Genomic DNA, 19580 nt, shown 5'->3' on the forward strand with positions numbered 1-19580 from the left:
AAATATTTGGAGATTCTGTTTTTTCTCTTGAATTGATTTCTACTTGTTGCTGAGTAGAAACATCATATAGTGATTAAGGAATGCATATTCTGAGAAGTCACATTTCTTAAGCTTTATATCTTTGGATGATACTAAGAATTAACATTATTGTTTTTAAAAAGAAAAGTTCCACTGTGAAACACTTTTGGAACATGCTGGATTAAAGCATGTTAAATAACTTTTCTTAAAATAGGACTTTTCCCAGTTTTTATTCTGTTAATGTATTATACATCATATGTCTAGAAGAAGGTTTGCATAACATGGAGTGTTTCACATTTATTTGACTGCAGAACTCTTTTTTGGGGGACTGTTTTTGTCATGCTTTATGGGTCTGTTGGTGTAGTGGGAAGATGACTCATATGGAATTTAGGAGATCACACTTTGGGCTTCTGATTTACCACTTACTAACCTTGTGGCCTCATACAATCCTTTGTCTTCCAGTGTATTTCCTGAGTGGTGATTAAGATCCCTTCCAGCTCTGATACTTTGGTCTAACTTCTGATGTTGACTCTGTATAGTCACACTTTCCACCTCTTTGGATGTATGGAAACCACATTGTTATTTGAGTGTACTTTGTTAAGCTGAGGGAATTACACTTTTCTATAAAAGTTTAGAAAAAGAAATGCTTAAAACTCTGACTTCCTCAGACTAAGGTCATGAAATTCTGTTGGATTCATTAGTTCATATTACTCTATTAAGATATTTCATTCTCCTGATTAAAATTTATTGATCTCATATATCCACATATCTGTTTTTAAGAGTACCCTAAGCTTGAAGACTCCTGTCCCTTTTCTCCAAACCACAGTGGTTCTAGTATAGCACTTATCTTTTAAGAGATAAATATTTAGTCATTTGCACTAATCTCTTCGCTGCTGTGCCATGCTAAGTCATTTCAGTCGTGTCCGACTCAGTGTGACCCTATGGACTGTAGACTGCCTGGCTCCTCTGTCCATGGGATTCTCCAGGCAAGAATACTGGAGTGGGTTGCCATGCCCTCCTCTGGGGAAATTTTCCTGACCCAGGAATCCGGCCCGCATCTCTTACGTCTCTTGCATTGGAGGGTAGGTTCTTTACCCCTAGTGCAACCTGGGAAGCCCCAATCTCTTGGCAAATCAATAGATTTCATTTTTGTGATGACAGTGTGTGTATTTAGAAAATCTTCCCAGGTGGCACTATTGGTAAAGAACCCTCTTCCAATGCAGAAGACTTAAGAGATGTGGTTCGATTTCTGGGTTGGGAAGACCCCCTGAAGGAGGCCATAGCAACCCACTCTAGTATTCTTGCCTGGAGAATTCCTGGCACAGAGGAGCCTGGTGGGCTGCAGTCCATGAGGTTGCAAAGAGTTGGACACGACTGAAGTGACTTAGCTCTCACTAAGTGATTATCTTTTTTTTTTTTTTTCCTATGTGCTACATTAATATGTTTGGTTTTATTTCTGGTACTAAAACTTTATGTATTTTAAGGCATTTCATTGTATTTTCTTTTGATACCAATTAATTCAAAATTAAAAGTTCTTTGAATGCTTAAGTTTTGTTTCTTCTTTTGTTTGTTTATTTGTGTGTATTTATTTCTATCCTAGGCACAACAACAAAGAAACCTGGATAACATCATCTTGCAACAACCCAGGATAGGTAGCAAGAGAAAATCTAAGAAAGAAGCTTATACAATTTTTGATACAGAAATAGAAAGCACTAGCCCCAAGTCTGAACAGGATTCAGGAATTCTGGATGTTGAAGATGAGGAAGACGATGAAGAGGTAACTAACATTTGAACCGGGGCAGTGAACTTATTGTTCCTTTAAATATAGTGTGTTTGAGATGTGATCAGGAATTTATCAATGTAACATAACTTGTGTGATCTTCAGGATATTAAAGATCATTTAAAATACAAATGGTGCCTGATTTAAGGAAACTGAAGATGTACTAAGATATCTTAGGTTCTAAATCTTTATATTTTAAATATATTCATCCATTTTTTTGTTTGTTTGTTTGTTTCAGTGTTTTTGATTGTATACTGAGTACTTCATTAAGGGAAGAATAGAGTTTACCTGACCTAGAGAAAGAGACCTAGATGACCTCTGCTGAAGCTGGAACAAATTACTTGAGACAAATAAAAGATGTTACTTTAAACAGTGGAGTGTAAACAAAGAGCTTTCTTAGCCTTGAGAAATGGTTCAGATTGAAATTACTAAATGGTTTCAGAAAGTTGAGAACATATTTCTAGAAGAAATAAATGTATATATGATTATAGAGTATCTGGGAATTTTGAGACATGTCCATGCTGTCTTAATTCTGTGACACTCTGAGGTGAAGAATAAGATTAAGTGGCTTAACTAGTATATTTTTATATCTTTCATTGTTGTTAAAAGTATATTTAATGTATTTTTAAAAATAAAACTACTGTGATATTTGAGATTTCCAGTTAAAATATTTTTGAACTACTTATTATTTGCATAAACTGGATCATTTTTTGTGTAAGTATAGTGGTTAGGGTGACAATATACAGCCTTGACGTACTCCTTTTCCTATTTGGAACCAGTCTGTTGTTCCATGTCCAGTTCTAACTGTTGCTTCCTGACCTGCATATAGGTTTCTCAAGAGGCAGGTCAGGTGGTCTGGTATTCCCATCTCTTTCAGAGTTTTCTACAGTTTATTGTGATCCACACAGTCAAAGGCTTTTGCATAGTCAATAAAGCAGAAATAGATCTTTTTCTGGAACTCTCTTGCTTTTTGGATGATCCAGCAGATGTTGGCAATTTGATCTCTGGTTCCTCTGCCTTTTCTAAAACCAGCTTGAACATTATTTAACTTATATGCAGAGTACATTATGAGAAACGCTGGACTGCATGAAGCACAAGCTGGAATCAAGATTGCCGGGAGAAATATCAATAACCTCAGATATGCAGATGACACCACCCTTATGGCAGAAAGTGAAGAGGAACTAAAAAGCCTCTTGATGAAAGTGAAAGAGGAGAGTGAACAAGTTGGCTTAAAGCTTAACATTCAGAAAACGAAGATCATGGCGTCTGGTCCCATCACTTCATGGGAAATAAATGGGGAAACAGTGGAAACAGTGTCAGACTTTATTTTTGTGGGCTCCAAAATCACTGCAGATGGTGACTGCAGCCATGAAATTAAAAGACGCTTACTCCTTGGGGAAAAAAGCTATGACCAACCTAGATAGCATATTGAAAAGCAGAGAGAGAACTTTGCCAACAAAGGTCTGTCTAGTTAAGGCTGTGGTTTTTCCAGTAGTCATGTATGGATGTGAGAGTTGGACTGTGAAGAAAGCTGTGCGCCGAGGAATTGATGCTTTTGAACTGTGGTGTTGGAGAAGACTCTTGAGAGTAGTCCCTTGGACTGCAAGGAGATCCAACCAGTCCATTCTAAAGGAGCTCAGCCCTGGGTGTTCTTTGGAAGGAATGATGCTAAAGCTGAAACTCCAGTACTTTGGCCACCTCATGCGAAGAGTTGACTCCTTGGAAAAGACTCTGATGCTGGGAGGGATTGGGGGCAGGAGGAAAAGGGGACAACAGAGGATGAGATGGCTTTATGGCATCACTGACTTGATGGACGTGAGTTTGAGTGAACTCCGGGAGTTGATGATGGACAGGGAGGCCTGGTGTGCTACGATTCATGGGGTCGCAAAGAGTCGGACACAAATGAGCGACTGAACTGACTGACTGATAGTGGTTAGGTGCATGAACTTTAAAGGCTTATGGACCATTCAGATATTGATTTTGCTATTTTATTTTACTTAAAAATTATGAGTAATGATCATATTATTTACTTTTCAAATGCTCACTGAAATGAGCAAGAAACCATTTACTACTGTTCTCAGTAACCTGTTTTATCTTTAATTATTTGTCTCCTTTTTATGTTTCCCCAGGTAAAACTAGATTCACTGTTTCTTCCCCATCCGTGTTCTTTGTTATATCCTTACTACACTTCTTACTCTTCTCTCTCTGCTGAAACTACAGCCCCAAACTTTTCACTAGCTTTGTAATCTTAGATATTGTTTGGAACTTCTCACTATGTCTTCTCACTTAGTCTTCCAAACTAAAGTTTGGAACTTTAGTGTCTTTGGAACAAGTGCCTCTACTATTAAAGGTGGTCAGCAAATTTCACTACTCTTTGTTGCTGATTTCTCTTTCATATCATTATTATCAGAGTGCCTGCCCTTATTATCATTACTCTTTTTGCTTCAGAAATTAAATTAACACTATTTAAATGGGGCTGAAAAACAAATAAATGGATTACTTACTTATTGTCTAAGTCATTAGCATTTAACTGTCATTGCGTATCTGAGAGACTGTCATATACATAAGGTACTACATTCTTTTATATAGTTTTTGTTATTGATGGGATACATTTCTATAATCAAATCAATAATTTTATGTACAGTTTATCAGGTTGTGTTTACTATGTGAATGGGGTTACATCAGTATTTCACTGGGCGTCCCTGGTGGCTCAGATGGTAAAGAAGCTGCTTGCAGTGCAGGAGACATGGGTTCGATCCCTGAGTTGGGATGATCCCCTGGAGAAGGGAATGGCTACCCACTCCAGTATTCTTGCCTGAAGAATTCCATGGACTGAGGAGCCTGGTGGTCTGTAGTCCATTGGCTTGCAAAGAGCTGGACACGACTAAGCTACTACACAATAGTTAATAAAATGTGAAAGTTTCATTTTAATCCCTAATGTACTTGGATAAAAAGAACTTTTAATAATTCTAAGATATAGAGGTAAGGAAAAACCAGACATTTCCCTGATACCCATGGAAATAGAACGGGGCAGAGAAAACTTGATCCCCTGAGTATTTTTTAGCTTTCTCTCTAGCTTGGAATGACTCGTATGGTTGGATATGGATCCACCCAGGAGACCAGATTGTCAGGGATTAGACTCATCACAAGTAAGAAGTTTATTAGCAGTAAAATAAAGCATCAAGATCAGGATGAGGTCCAGTTAACATTTTAAATTTACATTTTAGATTCCCATTAAGGAAGTTAAATTCTGTCAGGCACTATGGCTTAAGGAAACAAGTTAAACATAGTGTATGCCCCTGGATAATACACACCCCAAAGAGAGGGTTATGTGATAAGATGAAAGAATGAAAGATGTACACAGTTCTCATATATTAGTGAGAGCCTGCTGGATATGAGCCATTCTTTATTGTTAGCTCGCTGAAGATGCTGGGCAAGTCCTTTTTTAATCTTTGTTCCATATTTTTTCATTGTTTTGTCTTCTGACGTCCAGAGAAGATGAAGAAAGCCTGACTAGTAAAATATGTTGGGGTTCCTCATAAAGGAAGTATTATAAGAATGTACTTGGAAGTTAGCATTTTAAAATGGTTATGTATCCCAAATCAAACAGAATTTGTATTAGAGATTTGCTGATTGCGCTCTTACAATAAGAATTCAGCACTTTGCTGTCATCTAATGGCATCCTATCTTAAAAAAAAATCCTACCTTATATTTATTTACTTCTCAGTTTGAATCTTCTTCAAGTGCACATTCTTAATCTCAAACCTCATGTAGAGAATTATTTATTTAGATGTCTCCAAACTGGTTTCTTGGCATAGTTCTTGCATGGTGTGAATAAATTCTTCAGATAAGGTCTTCCATGACCCACTGTGACGTTCTGACCTTCATTCTTGTCATTCTTCAACAGACCTCATTGAGAGTAGCATAAATAGTTTTTGAAATATTTTGACTTTAAACTGTGGCATAGAATTGAGTAGTTCTTAATCTATTTGGAGGTCATATTTTCTGTGACAGTTTAATAAACTATATGGACTTTACCCTTTACTTTGCTGCTTTACCCAGTAAAATCTATGTACATTCACTTACAAAAAATTATGTATAAAATTTTAGGGAATTTGTGAAACTAATGTTGCCCCTAGGACGTAAGTTAAGAACCTGTGTTGTAGAGAGAGTGCTTCTTGAACTTAAATTTGCATAGAAATCAACTTGGAATCATATTAAATGCAGATTCTGATTGTGTAGGATGGGGGTGAATCTGAAAGTCAGCGTATTTAACAAACTCCCAGTTAAGAACTGTGCTTCTGGTCCCTGGGCATACTTTGAGTTGCAAGGCTATAGTGGACCATGAGGAAGCATTTTTAGTACATAAAGCAAATAAATTCATGAATGTTTAGGTGTCTTACTGATTTTTCGTTAATGTGTCCTAACATTTTTCCAGCAAAGAATACTGTACTTGAATCAGTTCAGTTCAGTTCAGTTGCTCAGTCATGTCCAACTCTTTGCGACCCCATGGACTGCAGCACGCCAGGCTCCCTGTCCATCACCAACTCCCGGAGCTTACTCAAACTCATGTCCATTGAGTTGGTGATGCCGTCCAACCGTCTTATCCTCTGTCGTCCCTTCTCCTCCTGCCCCCAATCCCTCTCAGCATCAGGGTCTTTTCCAATGAGTCGGCTCTTCGCATGAGGTGGCCAAAGTATTGGAGTTTCAGCTTCAGCATCAATCCTTCCAATGAACACTCAGGACTGATCTCCTTTAGGATGGACTGGTTGGATCTCCTTGCAGTCCAAGGGACTCTCAGGAGTCTTCTCCAACACCACAGTACAAAAGCATCAATTCTTCAGCACTCAGCTTTCTTTGTAGTCCAACTCTCATATCCATAGATGACTACCGGAAAAACCAAAGCTTTCACTAGATGGACCTTTGTTGACAAAGTAATGTCTCTGCTTTTTAATATGCTGTCTAGATTGGTCATAAATTTTTTTACAAGGAGCATCTTTTAATTTCATGGCTGCAATCACCAGCTGCAGTGACTTTGGAGCCCCCCAAAATAAAGTCTCTTACTGTTTCCATTGTTTTCCCCATCTATTCACCATGAAGTGATGGGACCAGATGCCATGATCTTAATTTTCTGAATGTTGAGTTTTAAGCCAACTTGTTCACTCTCCTCTTTCACTTTCATCAAGAGGCTTTTTAGTTCCTCTTCACTTTCTGCCAAAAGTGTGGTGTCATCTGCATATCTGAGGTTATTGATATTTCTCCCGGCAATCTTGATTCCAGCTTGTGCTTCATCCAGTCCAGCATTTCTCATGATGTGCTCTGCATATAAGTTAAATAAGCAGGGTGACAATATACAGCCTTGACATACTCCTTTCCCAACTTGGATCCTGTCTGTTGTTCCAAATCCAGTTCTAATTGTTGCTTCCTAACCTGCATATAGGTTTCTCAAGAGGCAGATCAGGTGGTCTGGTATGCCCATCTCTTTCAGAATTTTCCACAGTTTGTGGTGATCCACATAGTCAAAGGCTTTGGTGTAGTCAGTAAAGCAGAAATAGATGTTTTTCTGGAACTCTCTTACTTTTTCGATAATCCAGCGGATATTGGCAATTTGATCTCTGTTTCCTCTGCTTTTTCCAAAACCAGCTTGAACATCTGGAACTTCACAGTTCAAGGACTGTCGAAGCCTGGCTTGGAGAATTTTGAGCATTACTTTGCTAGTGTGTGAGATGAGTGCAATTGTGTGGTATTTTGAGCATTCTTTGGCATTGCCTTTCTTTGGGATTGGAATGAAAACTGACCTTTTCCGGTCCTGTGGCCACTGCTGAGTTTTCCAAATTTGCTGTCATATTGAGTGCAGCATTTTCATAGCATCATCTTTTAGGATTTGAAATAGCTATTGAATAGAAAGTACTTGAATAGAAAGTCGTATTTTGTTTTCTAAAATCTGTTGCTTTCCAGGTGGCACTAGTGTGAAGAACCTGCCTGCCAATGCAGGAGATGTAAGAGTGCAGGTTCAGTCCTTGGGTTGAGAAGATCCCCTGGAGTGGGGCATGGGAACCCACTCTGGTATTCTTGTCTGAAAAATCCATGGACAGAGGATCCTGGCGGGCTATAATCCATGGGGTTTCAAAGAGTCAGACACAACTAAAGCAACTTAGCATGCACACATAATAAATTAGAGCATTATTTTTAATGAAATTTTATAATTCTGATTTAACATAGTTCAGTTTAGGTATTTTTTTTCAATATCTGAAGAACGTTTTGCCCTTTCCTGTGTTTTTAGTGAAAATATACTTAATATATTTTTTGAGCCAAGTGACATTTGTACATTATTTACTATGTCTTTAGTTTGATAATAATAGTAGACTATAGAATGAGATGGGTAAGGAAAACTGAACACCTGCAAAAGAGGTTTCTACATAGCAAACAGATTGTATATTTTTAAACTGAAGTAAAGTTTGTGTCAGACATAGGAAAAACTTAATAGCCTGGGGATGAAAAACTTAATAGCCTGAAGATGAAGTCGCAGTAGGAAGTTGTCATCTTGGATGAAAAAAATGATTAAATGTTGAACTGACTGCCAAAGTCAGTCTCTTGATTGCTAGTTGCAAGAAAACTATTCCCCTGTAAATTCTCTCCCTATTTGTATTTTATTTTTGTCTAAGTTAATGAAAGGGTCACCTTAATTAATGTAAGTTTTTTATTTTAACTTGTCATATATATATATAAAGTTGAACTATATAAACTGCTGGTATTTGCCCATTTTTTGACCAAGAACTTAGTTTTCAGTGGAAGTATGTATGAATTTTAGAATTAAAAAGTATTTATATTTCAATTATATGGCATTATAATTTGAGATCTGTAACATTACAAAGTGATCACTCCCCAAAGGGTCACTTCTGTCAACATACTGCTGACCCCTTGAATGCCTTGAAGCCCTCCTCCAGGCCCCTTCCCCTCTGTTGACTACTGGTCTGTTCCCTGTAACAATGTGTTTGTTTTTATTTTATTTAGTTTTATATTCCACATATGAATGAATTCATACATTATTTGTCTTTTTATTTCTGATATTTCACTCAGCATAATAACCCTCAGTTCCATCCATGTCATCCCAGTTGGCAAGATTTCATTGTTTTTATCTAGTTGATTAGTATCTACCTATATGCCAGATCTTTTTTATCCATTCCTTATCCATTAATGGACATTTTCCCCTATCTTATGGCTATTGTACAAATGGCTATCGTAAATAATCCTCAAGTGAACATAGGGGTACGTATATCTTTTTGAATTAGGTTTTCATATTCTTTATATATATATACACACACCCAGTAGTTACAATACCTGGATAATATGGTAGTTCTATTCTTAAGTTTTTGAGGAATCTCTGTACTGTTTTTCATAATAGCTGCACCAATTTACAATCCCACTAACCATATTTGAGTGTTCCCTTTTCTCTATATCCTCTCCAGTATTTGTTATTTTTTAACTTTTTGTTAAAGTTAAAGCCATTTGTTAAAACTTTAACAAAAGCTTTTTCATTCTGATGGATGTAAGATGATATTGTGGCTTTTATTTGCATTTCTGTAGTAAATAGTGATGTTGAACATCTTTTTATGTGATTTTAGCCACCTGTATGTCTTTAGAAAATTGTATATTGAGTTTATTTTCCCATTTTTTAAATTGGACTGTTTATTTTTTGTTGTTGAGTTGTGGGTTCTATATATGTTTTAAATATTAACTCTTTATCAGATATGTGATTTGCAAACATCTTCTTCCATTCAGTAGGTTGTTTTTTGTTTTAATGATGATTTCCTTTGCTGTGCAAAAGCTTCTTAGTTTGATATAGTCCCATTTGTTTACTTTTGCTTTTGTTTCCCTTCCTTTTGGAGTTAGATCCAAAAATCATCACTAAGACAGCAATCAATGAGATTACCTCTTGTGTTTGTTTTCCAGGAATTTTATGGTTTCAGGTCTTACATTTAAGTCTTTAAACAGTTTTGTGCTAATTTTTGTGTGTACTTTAAGATAGTGGTTCGGTTTCATCCCTCTGTCTGTAGCTGTCCAATTTCCCAACACCATTTATTGAAGAGACAGTCCTTTTTCCATTGCATTATATATTCTTTGCTTCTTCATCATAAATTAACTCTTTATTGACCAGGAGAGTTTTGCAGAAACTAATGCCTGTGGCCAGCGATTTGTTATATAAGTGAATATTGAAAAGTCTCTGGTCGATAATGTTTGGGTAACAAAAGATGTTTTCATATGTCTCTGTTCAGTAATGTGATAACTGTCCACATATACGTAGATAGTTTTTGGGCTCTTAATTATGTTTCATTGGCCTGCGTGTCTGCTTTTGGGCCACTGCCATTTTGTTTTGATTACTATAGCTTTGTAGTATAGTTTGAAATCACGATCATGGTCTCTCTGGCTCTGTTGTTTTTCAAGATTGTTTTGACTATTTGGGATCTTTTGTGGTTCCATACAGACTTTAGAATTGTTTTTTCTAGTTCTGTGAAATATTTCATGGGGAATTTTGATAGGGATTTATCTGCCTGCAATGAAGGAGACCTGGGTTTGATCCCTGGGTCAGGAAGATCCCCTGGAGAAAGAAATGGCAACCCACTCCAGTACCTTTGCCTGGAAAATCCCATGAACAGAGGAGCCTGGTAGGCTACAGTCCATGGGATCGCAAAGAGTCAGACATGACTGAATGATTTCACTTTCACTTTTCATTGAATCTGTAGATTGTTTTGGATATTATGAACATTTTAACAGTGTTAAGGCTGTATATTGTCACCCTGCGTATTTAACTTATATGCAGAGTACATCATGGGAAACGCTGGACTGGAAGAAATACAAGCTGGAATCAAGATTGCCAGGAGAAATATCAATAACCTCAGATATGCATATGACACCACCCTTATGGCAGAAAGTGAAGAGGAACTAAAAAGCCTCTTGATGAAGGTAAAAGTGGAGAGTGAAAGAGTTGGCTTAAAGCTCAACATTCAGAAAACAAAGATCATGGCATCCGGTCCCATCACTTCATGGGAAATAGATGGGGAAACAGTGGAAACAGTGTCAGACTTTATTTTTGTGGGCTCCAAAATCACTGCAGATGGTGACTGTGGCCATGAAATTAAAAGACGCTTACTCCTCGAAGGAAAGTTATGTCCAACCTAGATAGCATATTCAAAAGCAGAGACATTACTTTGCCAACTAAGGTCTGTCTAGTCAAGGCTATGGTTTTTCCTGTGGTCATGTATGGATGTGAGAGTTGGATTGTGAAGAAGGCTGAGTGCTGAAGAATTGATGCTTTTGAACTGTGGTGTTGGAGAAGACTCTTGAGAGTCCCTTGGACTGCAAGGAGATCCAACCAGTCCATTCTGAAGGAGATCAGCCCTGGGATTTCTTTGGAAGGAATGATGCTAAAGCTGAAAGTCCAGTACTTTGGCCACCTCATGTGAAGAGTTGACTCATTGGAAAAGACTCTGATGCTGGGAGGGATTGGGGGCAGGAGGAGAAGGGGACGACAGAGGATGAGATGGCTGGATGGATGGCATCACTGACTCGATGGATGTGAGTCTGAGTGAACTCCCGGAGATGGTGATGGACAGGGAGGCCTGGCGTGCTGCGATTCATGGGGCCGCAAAGAGTCAGACACGACTGAGCGACTGAACTGAACTGAACTCTTCTATTCCTTGAGCATGAAATGTTTTTTCACTTACTTGAGTCTTCTTTAATTTCTTTCATCAGTCTTCGAGTTTTCAGTGTACAGGCCTTTTATCTCCTTGGTTAAATTTAATCCTGGATATTTTATTCTTTTTGATGCAGTTGTAAATTGGATTGTTTTCTTAATTTCTTTTTCTGATATTTCATTACTGTTGTAAATGCTTTCCTGGTGGCTCAGACGGTAAAGCATTTGCCTGCAATGCAGGAGACCTGGGTTCGCTTCCTTGGTCAGGAAGATCCCTTGGAGAAGGAAATGGCAATCCACTCCAGCATTCTTGCCTGGAAAATCCCATGGACGGAGGACCCTGATAGGCTACAGGAAATGCCATGGATTTCTGTGTATTGATTTAATATCCTGGAACTTTGCTGATTTCATTGATTAGTTCTGATTTTTTTTTTTTTGGTGGGGTCTTTAGGGGTTTCTAAATATAGTATCATGTCATCTGCAAACCGTGACAGTTTTACTTCTTTGTTTCTAATTTGGATGCTTTTATTTAATTGCCTTGCCTAATTGCTGTAGCTAGGACTTTGAATACTTTTTTGAATAAAAGTGGTGAGAGTGGACATCCTTGTTTTATTTCTGATCTTAGAAGAATAACATTAAGCTTTTCACTGTTGGCTATGGTGTTAGCTGTGGGTCTGTCATATATGGCCTTTAGTATGTTGAAGTATATTCCCTCTATCCTTGGACAGAGGAGACTGGCAGGGTATGGTCCCTAGGGTCACAAAGAGTCACATGTGACTGAAGCGACTTAGCACACAGGCATATTCCCTCTACACCCACGTTATTGAGAGTTTTTATGGTAAATGAACCTTGAATTTTATTAAAAGCTTTTTCTGCATTAAGATGATCATATGTTTCTCCTTTATTTTGTTAGTGTGATGTATCACATAGATTTTAGATGTAGAACCATCCTTGATCCCTGGAGTAAATCCCACTTGATTGTGGTGTATAATCCTTTTAATGTATTGTCAAATTCAGTTTGTTAATATGTTGTTGAAGATTTTTACCTCTATGTTCATCAGGGATATTGGCCTGTATACAGGTTTTCTTTTTGATGTTGTCCTTGTCTGGTTTTGGTGTCAGGGTAATCATGGCATCATAAAAAGTGTTTGGAAGCATTCCTTCCTATTCATTTTTTTTTTTTGGCGGGGGTGGGGGGAAGAATTTGAGAAGCATGCATGTATGCTAAGTCACTTCAGTCATGTCTGACTGTTTGTAACGCTATGGACTATAGCCTGCTGGGGCCTCTATCCACCAGATTCTCCAGGCAAGAATACTGGAGTGGGTTGCCATGCTCTCCTCCAGAGGATCTTCCTGACTCAAGGATTGAACCCTTGTCTCTTATGTCTGGTACATTGGTAGGCAGTTCTTTACTGTTAGCAGCACCTGGGGTGCCTGAGTTTGAGAAGGATAGGTATTGAATCTTTTTCAAATATTTAGGATGATTCACCAGTGAAGCCATCTGGTCTAGGCCTTTTGTTTATTGGGAGGTTTTTGATTAGTATTCGGTCTCCTTGCTAGTAATCAGTCCATTCAGCTTTTCTGTTTCCTCACTATTCCATCCTGGTAGACTATATGTTTTATCTGTTTCTTCTAGGCTGTCCAATTTGTTGGCATATTATTGTTCATAGTATTCTCTTACCATTCTTTGTGTTTTTGTGGTATCAGTTATAATTTCTCTTTATTCCTGATGTTATTTGACTCCTCTTGCTTTTTTTCTTGCTTTGTCTAAAGGCTTGTCAATTTTATTTTTCTTCTTAAAGAACCACCTCTTAGTTTTCTATTGTCTTTTTGCCTTTACATACTGTTCATGGCGTTCTCAGGGCAAGAATATTGAAGGGTTTACCATTCCCTTTTCCAGTAGATCATGTTATTTCAGAGAATGAGATAGTTGGATGGTCAGCATCACTGACTCAATGGACATGAGTTTGAGCAAACTCCAGGAGATAGTGAAGGACAGGGAAGCCTGGTGTGCTGCAGTTTATGGGGTTTCAAGGAGTCTGGTATGACTTAGTGACTGAACATTTGTCTTTTTAATTTCTATTTCATTTATTTCTGCACTGATCTTATTATTTTCTTTTATCTACTAACTTTGGACTTTGATTTGTTCTTCTTTTTCTAGTTCCTTAGCATTAAAATTAGATTTCTATTATTTCTTGAAGTAGTCCTGGACTGCTGTTGACTTCCCTCTGAGAACTACATTTGCTGCATCTTAAAGACTTCAGTGTGTAATATTTCCATTTTTCTTTGTCTCTAGGTATTTTTTTTTAATTTTACTTTTGATTTCTTCAATGACCCACTGGTTGTTTGGTAGCATATTGCTTAATTCCCACATTTTTATTGGTTTTTTGGTTCAGTTTTCTTCTTGTAATTGATTTCTGTTTTCATAGTGTTGTGACTGTGAAAAATGCTTAATATCTCAATCTTCTTAAGTTTATTCATTTAATTTCTTTTTTAATTGGAGGAAAATTGCTTTACAATGTTGTGTTAATTTCTACCATATAACAGCACAAATCAGTCATAATTATATATGTATTGGGTACATTCCACAATTCTAAATTTTTACTACCCCCACCAAATTTTATGTTTTTGATGTCACATTTTGCATCTTTTTATTTATGTTTCCTTAGAAAATTATTGTATTTTTTTGTAGCTAAGTTTACTTCTTTTGTCTCTTAAGCTTTATGGTAGTTTTATAAGTGCTTGATTGGCTACCTTCTTTTTTAAAATTTTTAATTAATTAATTTATTTTAATTGGAGGATAATTGCTTTACAGTGTTGTGATGATTTTTGCCATACATCAGCATGAATTGGCCACAGGTATACATGTGTCCCCCACATCCTGAACCTCCCTCTGACCTCCCTCCCGACTCTATCCCTCTGGGTTGTCCCAGACCACTGGCTTTGGCTACCTGCTTCATGTATCAATCTTGCACTGGCCATCTGTTTTACATATAGTAATGTCCAGGTTTTAATGCTATTCTCTCAAGTCATCCCATTCTCCCCTTCTTCCACTGAGTCCAAAAGTCTGTTCTTTACGTCCGTGTCCTGCATGTAGGATCATTGGTACTGTTTTCCTAAATTCCATGCTGTTGCTGCTGCTAAGTCGCTTCAGTCGTGTCCAACTCTGTACGACCCCATAGACATCAGCCCACCAGGTTCCTCTGTCCCCGGGATTCTCCAGGCAAGAATACTGGAGTGGGTTGCTGTTTTCCTCTCCAATTCATGAAAGTGAAAAGTGAAAGTGAAGTCGTTCAGTCGTGCCCGACTCTTAGCGACCCCATGGACTGGAGCCTACCAGGCTCCTCCATCCATGGGATTTTCCAGGCAAGAGTACTGGAGTGGGGTGCCATTGCCTTCTCCCCTAAATACCATATATATGTATAAATATCAGTATTTGTCTTTCTCTTTCTGACTTGCTTCACTCTGTATATTAAGCTCCAGGTTCATCCACCTCATTAGAACTGTCTCAGATGCATTCCTTTTTGTAGCTGAGTAATATTCCACTGTGTGTATGCACCACAACTTCCTTGTCCATTCATCTGCCGATGGACATCTAGGTTGTTTCCATGTCCTAGCAACTGTAAATAGTGCTGCAGTGAACATTAGGGTACATGTGTTGCTTTCAGTTCTGGTTTCCTCAGGGTGTATCTTGCTTACGTTTTCCCATGAGATTTTTACTTTCCTGTGTTTTCTTCTTATCAGTTAGTGTTGTTTTTTTTTCAACTTAGGGAATTCCCTGTAACATTTCTTGTAAGTCCACTTTAGTGGTGATAAACTTCTTTGCCATGCTGTGCTTAGTTGCTCATTTGTGTCCGACTCTTTGTGACCCCCGTGGATTGTAGCCCTCCAGGCTCCTCTGTCCTTGGGGATTCTCCAGCCAAGAATACTGGTAGCCATGCCCTCCTCTAGGGGATCTTCCCAACCCAGGGATCAAACCCAGGTCTCCTGTATTGCAGGCAGATTCTTCACAGTATGAGCCTCCAAGGAAGTTAACTTCTTGAGCTTTTGCTTATTTGGAAAACCTTTACCTCATCTTTAATTTTGAATGACAAACTTGCCGATTAGAGAAATATTGGTTGGAAAAATTTTCCTTTTAGCAATTTGAATACGCCATGCCACTCACTTATGGCCTGTAGAGTTTCTTCTGATAAATCTGCTGGAAGCTTTATAAGGATTTTTTTTTTTTTAATATAATAAGTTTTAAACTGTGGAAAATTCTGAAAGAGATGGGAATACCAAACCTATATGCAGGTCAGGAAGCAACAGTTAGAACTGGACATGGAACAACAGACTGGTTCCAAATAGGAAAAGGAGTACATCAAGGCTGTATATTGTCACTCTGCTTATTTAACTTCTATGCAGAGTACATCATGAGAAATGCTGGGCTGGAAGAAGCACAAGCTGGAATCAAGATTGCCGGGAGAAATATCAATAACCTCAGATATGCAGATGACACCACCCTTATGGCAGGAAGTGAAGAAGAACTAAAAAGCCTCTTGATGAAAGTGAAAAAGTTGGCTTAAAGCTGGCCAACTGGCCAATCTGGTCCCATCACTTCATGGGAAATAGATGGGGAAACAGTAGAAACAGTGTCAGACTTTCCTTTTTTGGGCTCCAAAATCACTGCAGATGGTTATTGCAGCCATGAAATTAAAAGACGCTTGCTCCTTGGAAGGAAAGTTATGACCAACCTAGATAGCATATTCAAAAGCAGAGACATTACTTTGTCAACAATGGTCCGTCTAGTCAAGGCTATGTTTTTTCCAGTAGTCACGTATGGATGTGAGAGTTGGACTATAAAGAAAGCTGAGTGCTGAAGAATTGATGTTTTTGAACTGTGGTGTTGGAGAAGACTTTTGAGAGTCCCTTGGACTGCAAGGAGATTCAACCAGTCCATCCTAAAGGAGGTCCGTCCTGGTTGTTCATTGGAAGGACTGATGTTGAAGCTGAAGCTCCAATACTTTGGCCACCTGATGTGAAGAGCTGACTCATTTGAAAAGACCCTGATGATGGGAAAGATCGAGGGCAGGAGAAGAAGGGGACGACAGAGGATGAGATGGTTGGACGGCATCACTGACTCAATGGACATGAGTTTGAGTGAACTCCGGAAGTTGGTGATGGACAGGGAGGCCTGGTATGCTGTGGTTCATGGGGTCACAAAGAGTCAGACACGACTGAGCGACTGAAATGAATGAATGAATGAAGTTGTTTTTCTCTTATTGCTGTTAGAGTTCTCTCTTAGTCCTTACTCTTACCATTTTAATTATAATGTGTCTTGGTGTGCTTCTCCTTGGTGTCATCTTTCTTGGAAGTCTCTTGACTTCTAGACCTGGATGTCTGTTTCCTTCCCCAGCTTGGGCAAGTTTTTCAGCCATTATTTTTTCTGACCCTTTTCTAAGTTTTCTGACCCTTTCTCTTATCTTTCCCTTCTGAAAATTCTATAATGTGAACATAATTCCACTTAATGTTGTCTCAGATATCCCTTGAGGTATATTCACTTTTTTTTTTAAGATTCTTTTTTCATTTTTCACCTTTTTCCAGGTGATGTCCATGTTTTTCTTCCAACTCATTGATTCTTTCTTATGTTTTAATCCAATCTGCTGTTGAATCCCCAAAGTGTATTTTTCAGTGAGTTACAACTGCTGTTTAGTACTTTCTTATATTTTCTATCTTTTTGTTGAGGATTTCACTGTATTCATTCATTCTACTCCTGAGTTTGGTGAATATCTTTATGACTGTTACTTTAAACTCTTTATCAGGTTGGTTGCTTATCTCTGTTTCATCAAGGTCTGTTTCAGGGCATATGTCTCCTTTGGTTTTGGAATACGTTCCTTTGTCTCTTCGTTTAGCCAGACTCTCTGTTTGTCTAAATGTGTTAGGTGAAACAGCTGTCTCTCTCAGTCTTAAAGGAGTGTGCTTTATAAGTTATGATCCGTGTGGCCTGGAAGCACAGTCTTCCCTGGCCACCAGAACCAGGTGCTCACAGGCTGTCCCTCATGTGGACCATGCATGCCCTCCAGTTGTGATGGGACCTTCGCTGCTTTGTGGGGAGAGTGGAGAGTGGTGCACTTGTCCGGCCTAGTTTTGATGTTAGAAATTTGTTTTGAATCTTTATATCTTACTGTGGTATATTCAGATGTTTTTGCTTATTTCTAAATATCTAGACAGAACTTTAAAAATCTTTAGAAGTAGTGAACAGTTTAGTTTGAGAATGTATTAGAGTCATCAGAAATATTATTTTTGAAATATTGGAAGATAGAGTGCAAAGAACCATTTAAGATGATATATTATTTGTGAGAAAGTGGCCAGTAATACCTACAGAGAGTAGGGTTGTTGTGAGGATTGACTGAAGTAATTTATATAATGTTTTGTCATAGTGCTTGGCACTTACAATCCTACCAGTATATAATAGTTAACATTGTAGCATTCTGACTGTGCTTTTTTTTTGCAATAAAGATGAAATATATCTTGATATATTTTTGATAATGTACCAAAAAATGGTAATGATACCATCTATTGTAAACAAACAAAAATCTATTGAAATAAAGCAATATTGAGTAAGACATAGTTTGAAGAAGCAGGGCCTATGATTTCTGCTTTGTCCTAAGGTTACTTAGAGCTTCTGCATTCTTAGAATACTTCATTGTTGCCACATTTCTGGCACATCTCATATTCTAGTTTGTTTGTTACTTTTCTTAATTTGTTTACATACTGTTAGTTATGTAAACTGCAAGGTTGCTACAAAGGATATGGTTTTCCACTAATCCACAATCCCTGTTGTGTCTGCATGTTGGATATTGCTGTTTCTCATCTTATTTGTGCAGGTGCTGAGGGAAATATATTATTGCTTTTAACAAGTGTGTAATAAAAATAGGAAAATGGAAGATATACTGTCAGGACCACATGTTTGGGAAAAAATAATGACAATATAGTTAATTGTAAAAATGAGTAGTAGTCCAGTATATCTGTTAAGAGAATACACTTTAATGTGCTGGCCTGCTTTGCTGATTCCCTGTATCCACTAACCCCTGCTGGCTTTGCATTTTCCATTTCTGTTCTTGATGAAAACTGGTCTGTTAAGGATAAATGTAGTCAAACGAAAAGTAAGTACCTATATTTATAAACAAGTGGCAATAAAGGCAGTAAAGACAGTTGACAGAGTTGAATGAAAGCAGTGTGACATGCTTTAGGTATTCTATTTTGCTTTTCTCATTCCTAGTGTTTGATCTTTTAAGTCTATCCATTGGCAAAAATTTGTTATGGCTTACATTGATTTAGGATCTTAAAATTTTTTTCTTTTTCTGATAGTATAAAAGTTTTGTTTTGAAAATTTTTGCCTTAATTATCAAGGTTTACCTATCTTTTCAGGTCTTCTTGAATATCTACTTTATGTACTTGTTGCTTTTTCAGCCACCACTTTAACTATGTGCGAAGTTGCTATTAACCCCGAATAGGGAATGTACTTTCCCCCATTCCGTCTCTGTAATACCAAATTCTACTTTTCCATGAGGACTAGTTGAATCTCACCTCTTCTGTACTTATTTATCTTTTACTTATTTATAAGAATTTTTAATTAAATATGCTACATGTCAGTTAAAGTATAATTGACATATAGTGTGATATATTGAATACACATACACAAACACACACAGACTCTTCACTTAATATTCCATTATTAAATTTAGAGCCTTTTCTCTCAGAAAAATGATTTTGAAAGTCAATTTTATTCTTCATTCTTCCCCACTGTCCCTGTTAAATCTGTCATTTGAAAGAAAGTGGTATATTTTAAACATCATATTTGAACTCTCAGTACATTGACTTGTTTTCTGAGAATGACATCCTTCCACATTATCACAATAAAATAATCACACTCAGGAATTTAATATATAACTTATATACAAATTTTCCCAGTTGTCCCAATATTATAGCAGTTTTTTCTTTCATTTTTTTCCTGCAATCATATGTAGACATGTATCACATGTTGCATTTAATTTTTATGTATATTTATTCTCCTTTAATGTTCTTGTATTTAGGTACATATGGTAC

At 37.5% G+C, this 19580-nt stretch overlaps 1 protein-coding gene across 5 annotated transcripts in view; it reads left to right on the forward strand.

Annotated features, from left to right (window-relative positions):
- The window catches only part of EXOC6B (exocyst complex component 6B), a 721824-nt gene that overhangs the window by 308879 nt on the left and 393365 nt on the right, over nt 1–19580 (forward strand). For all 5 annotated transcript variants that reach the window (XM_005212511.5, XM_024999183.2, XM_059891507.1 and 2 more), the window contains exon 7: nt 1619–1795. In XM_005212511.5, coding sequence (XP_005212568.1) covers nt 1619–1795 — 177 coding nt within the window. The remainder of the gene's footprint in view (nt 1–1618; nt 1796–19580) is intronic.

Source organism: Bos taurus, chromosome 11 (genome assembly GCF_002263795.3).
Source record: "Bos taurus isolate L1 Dominette 01449 registration number 42190680 breed Hereford chromosome 11, ARS-UCD2.0, whole genome shotgun sequence".
NCBI lineage: Eukaryota > Metazoa > Chordata > Mammalia > Artiodactyla > Bovidae > Bos > Bos taurus.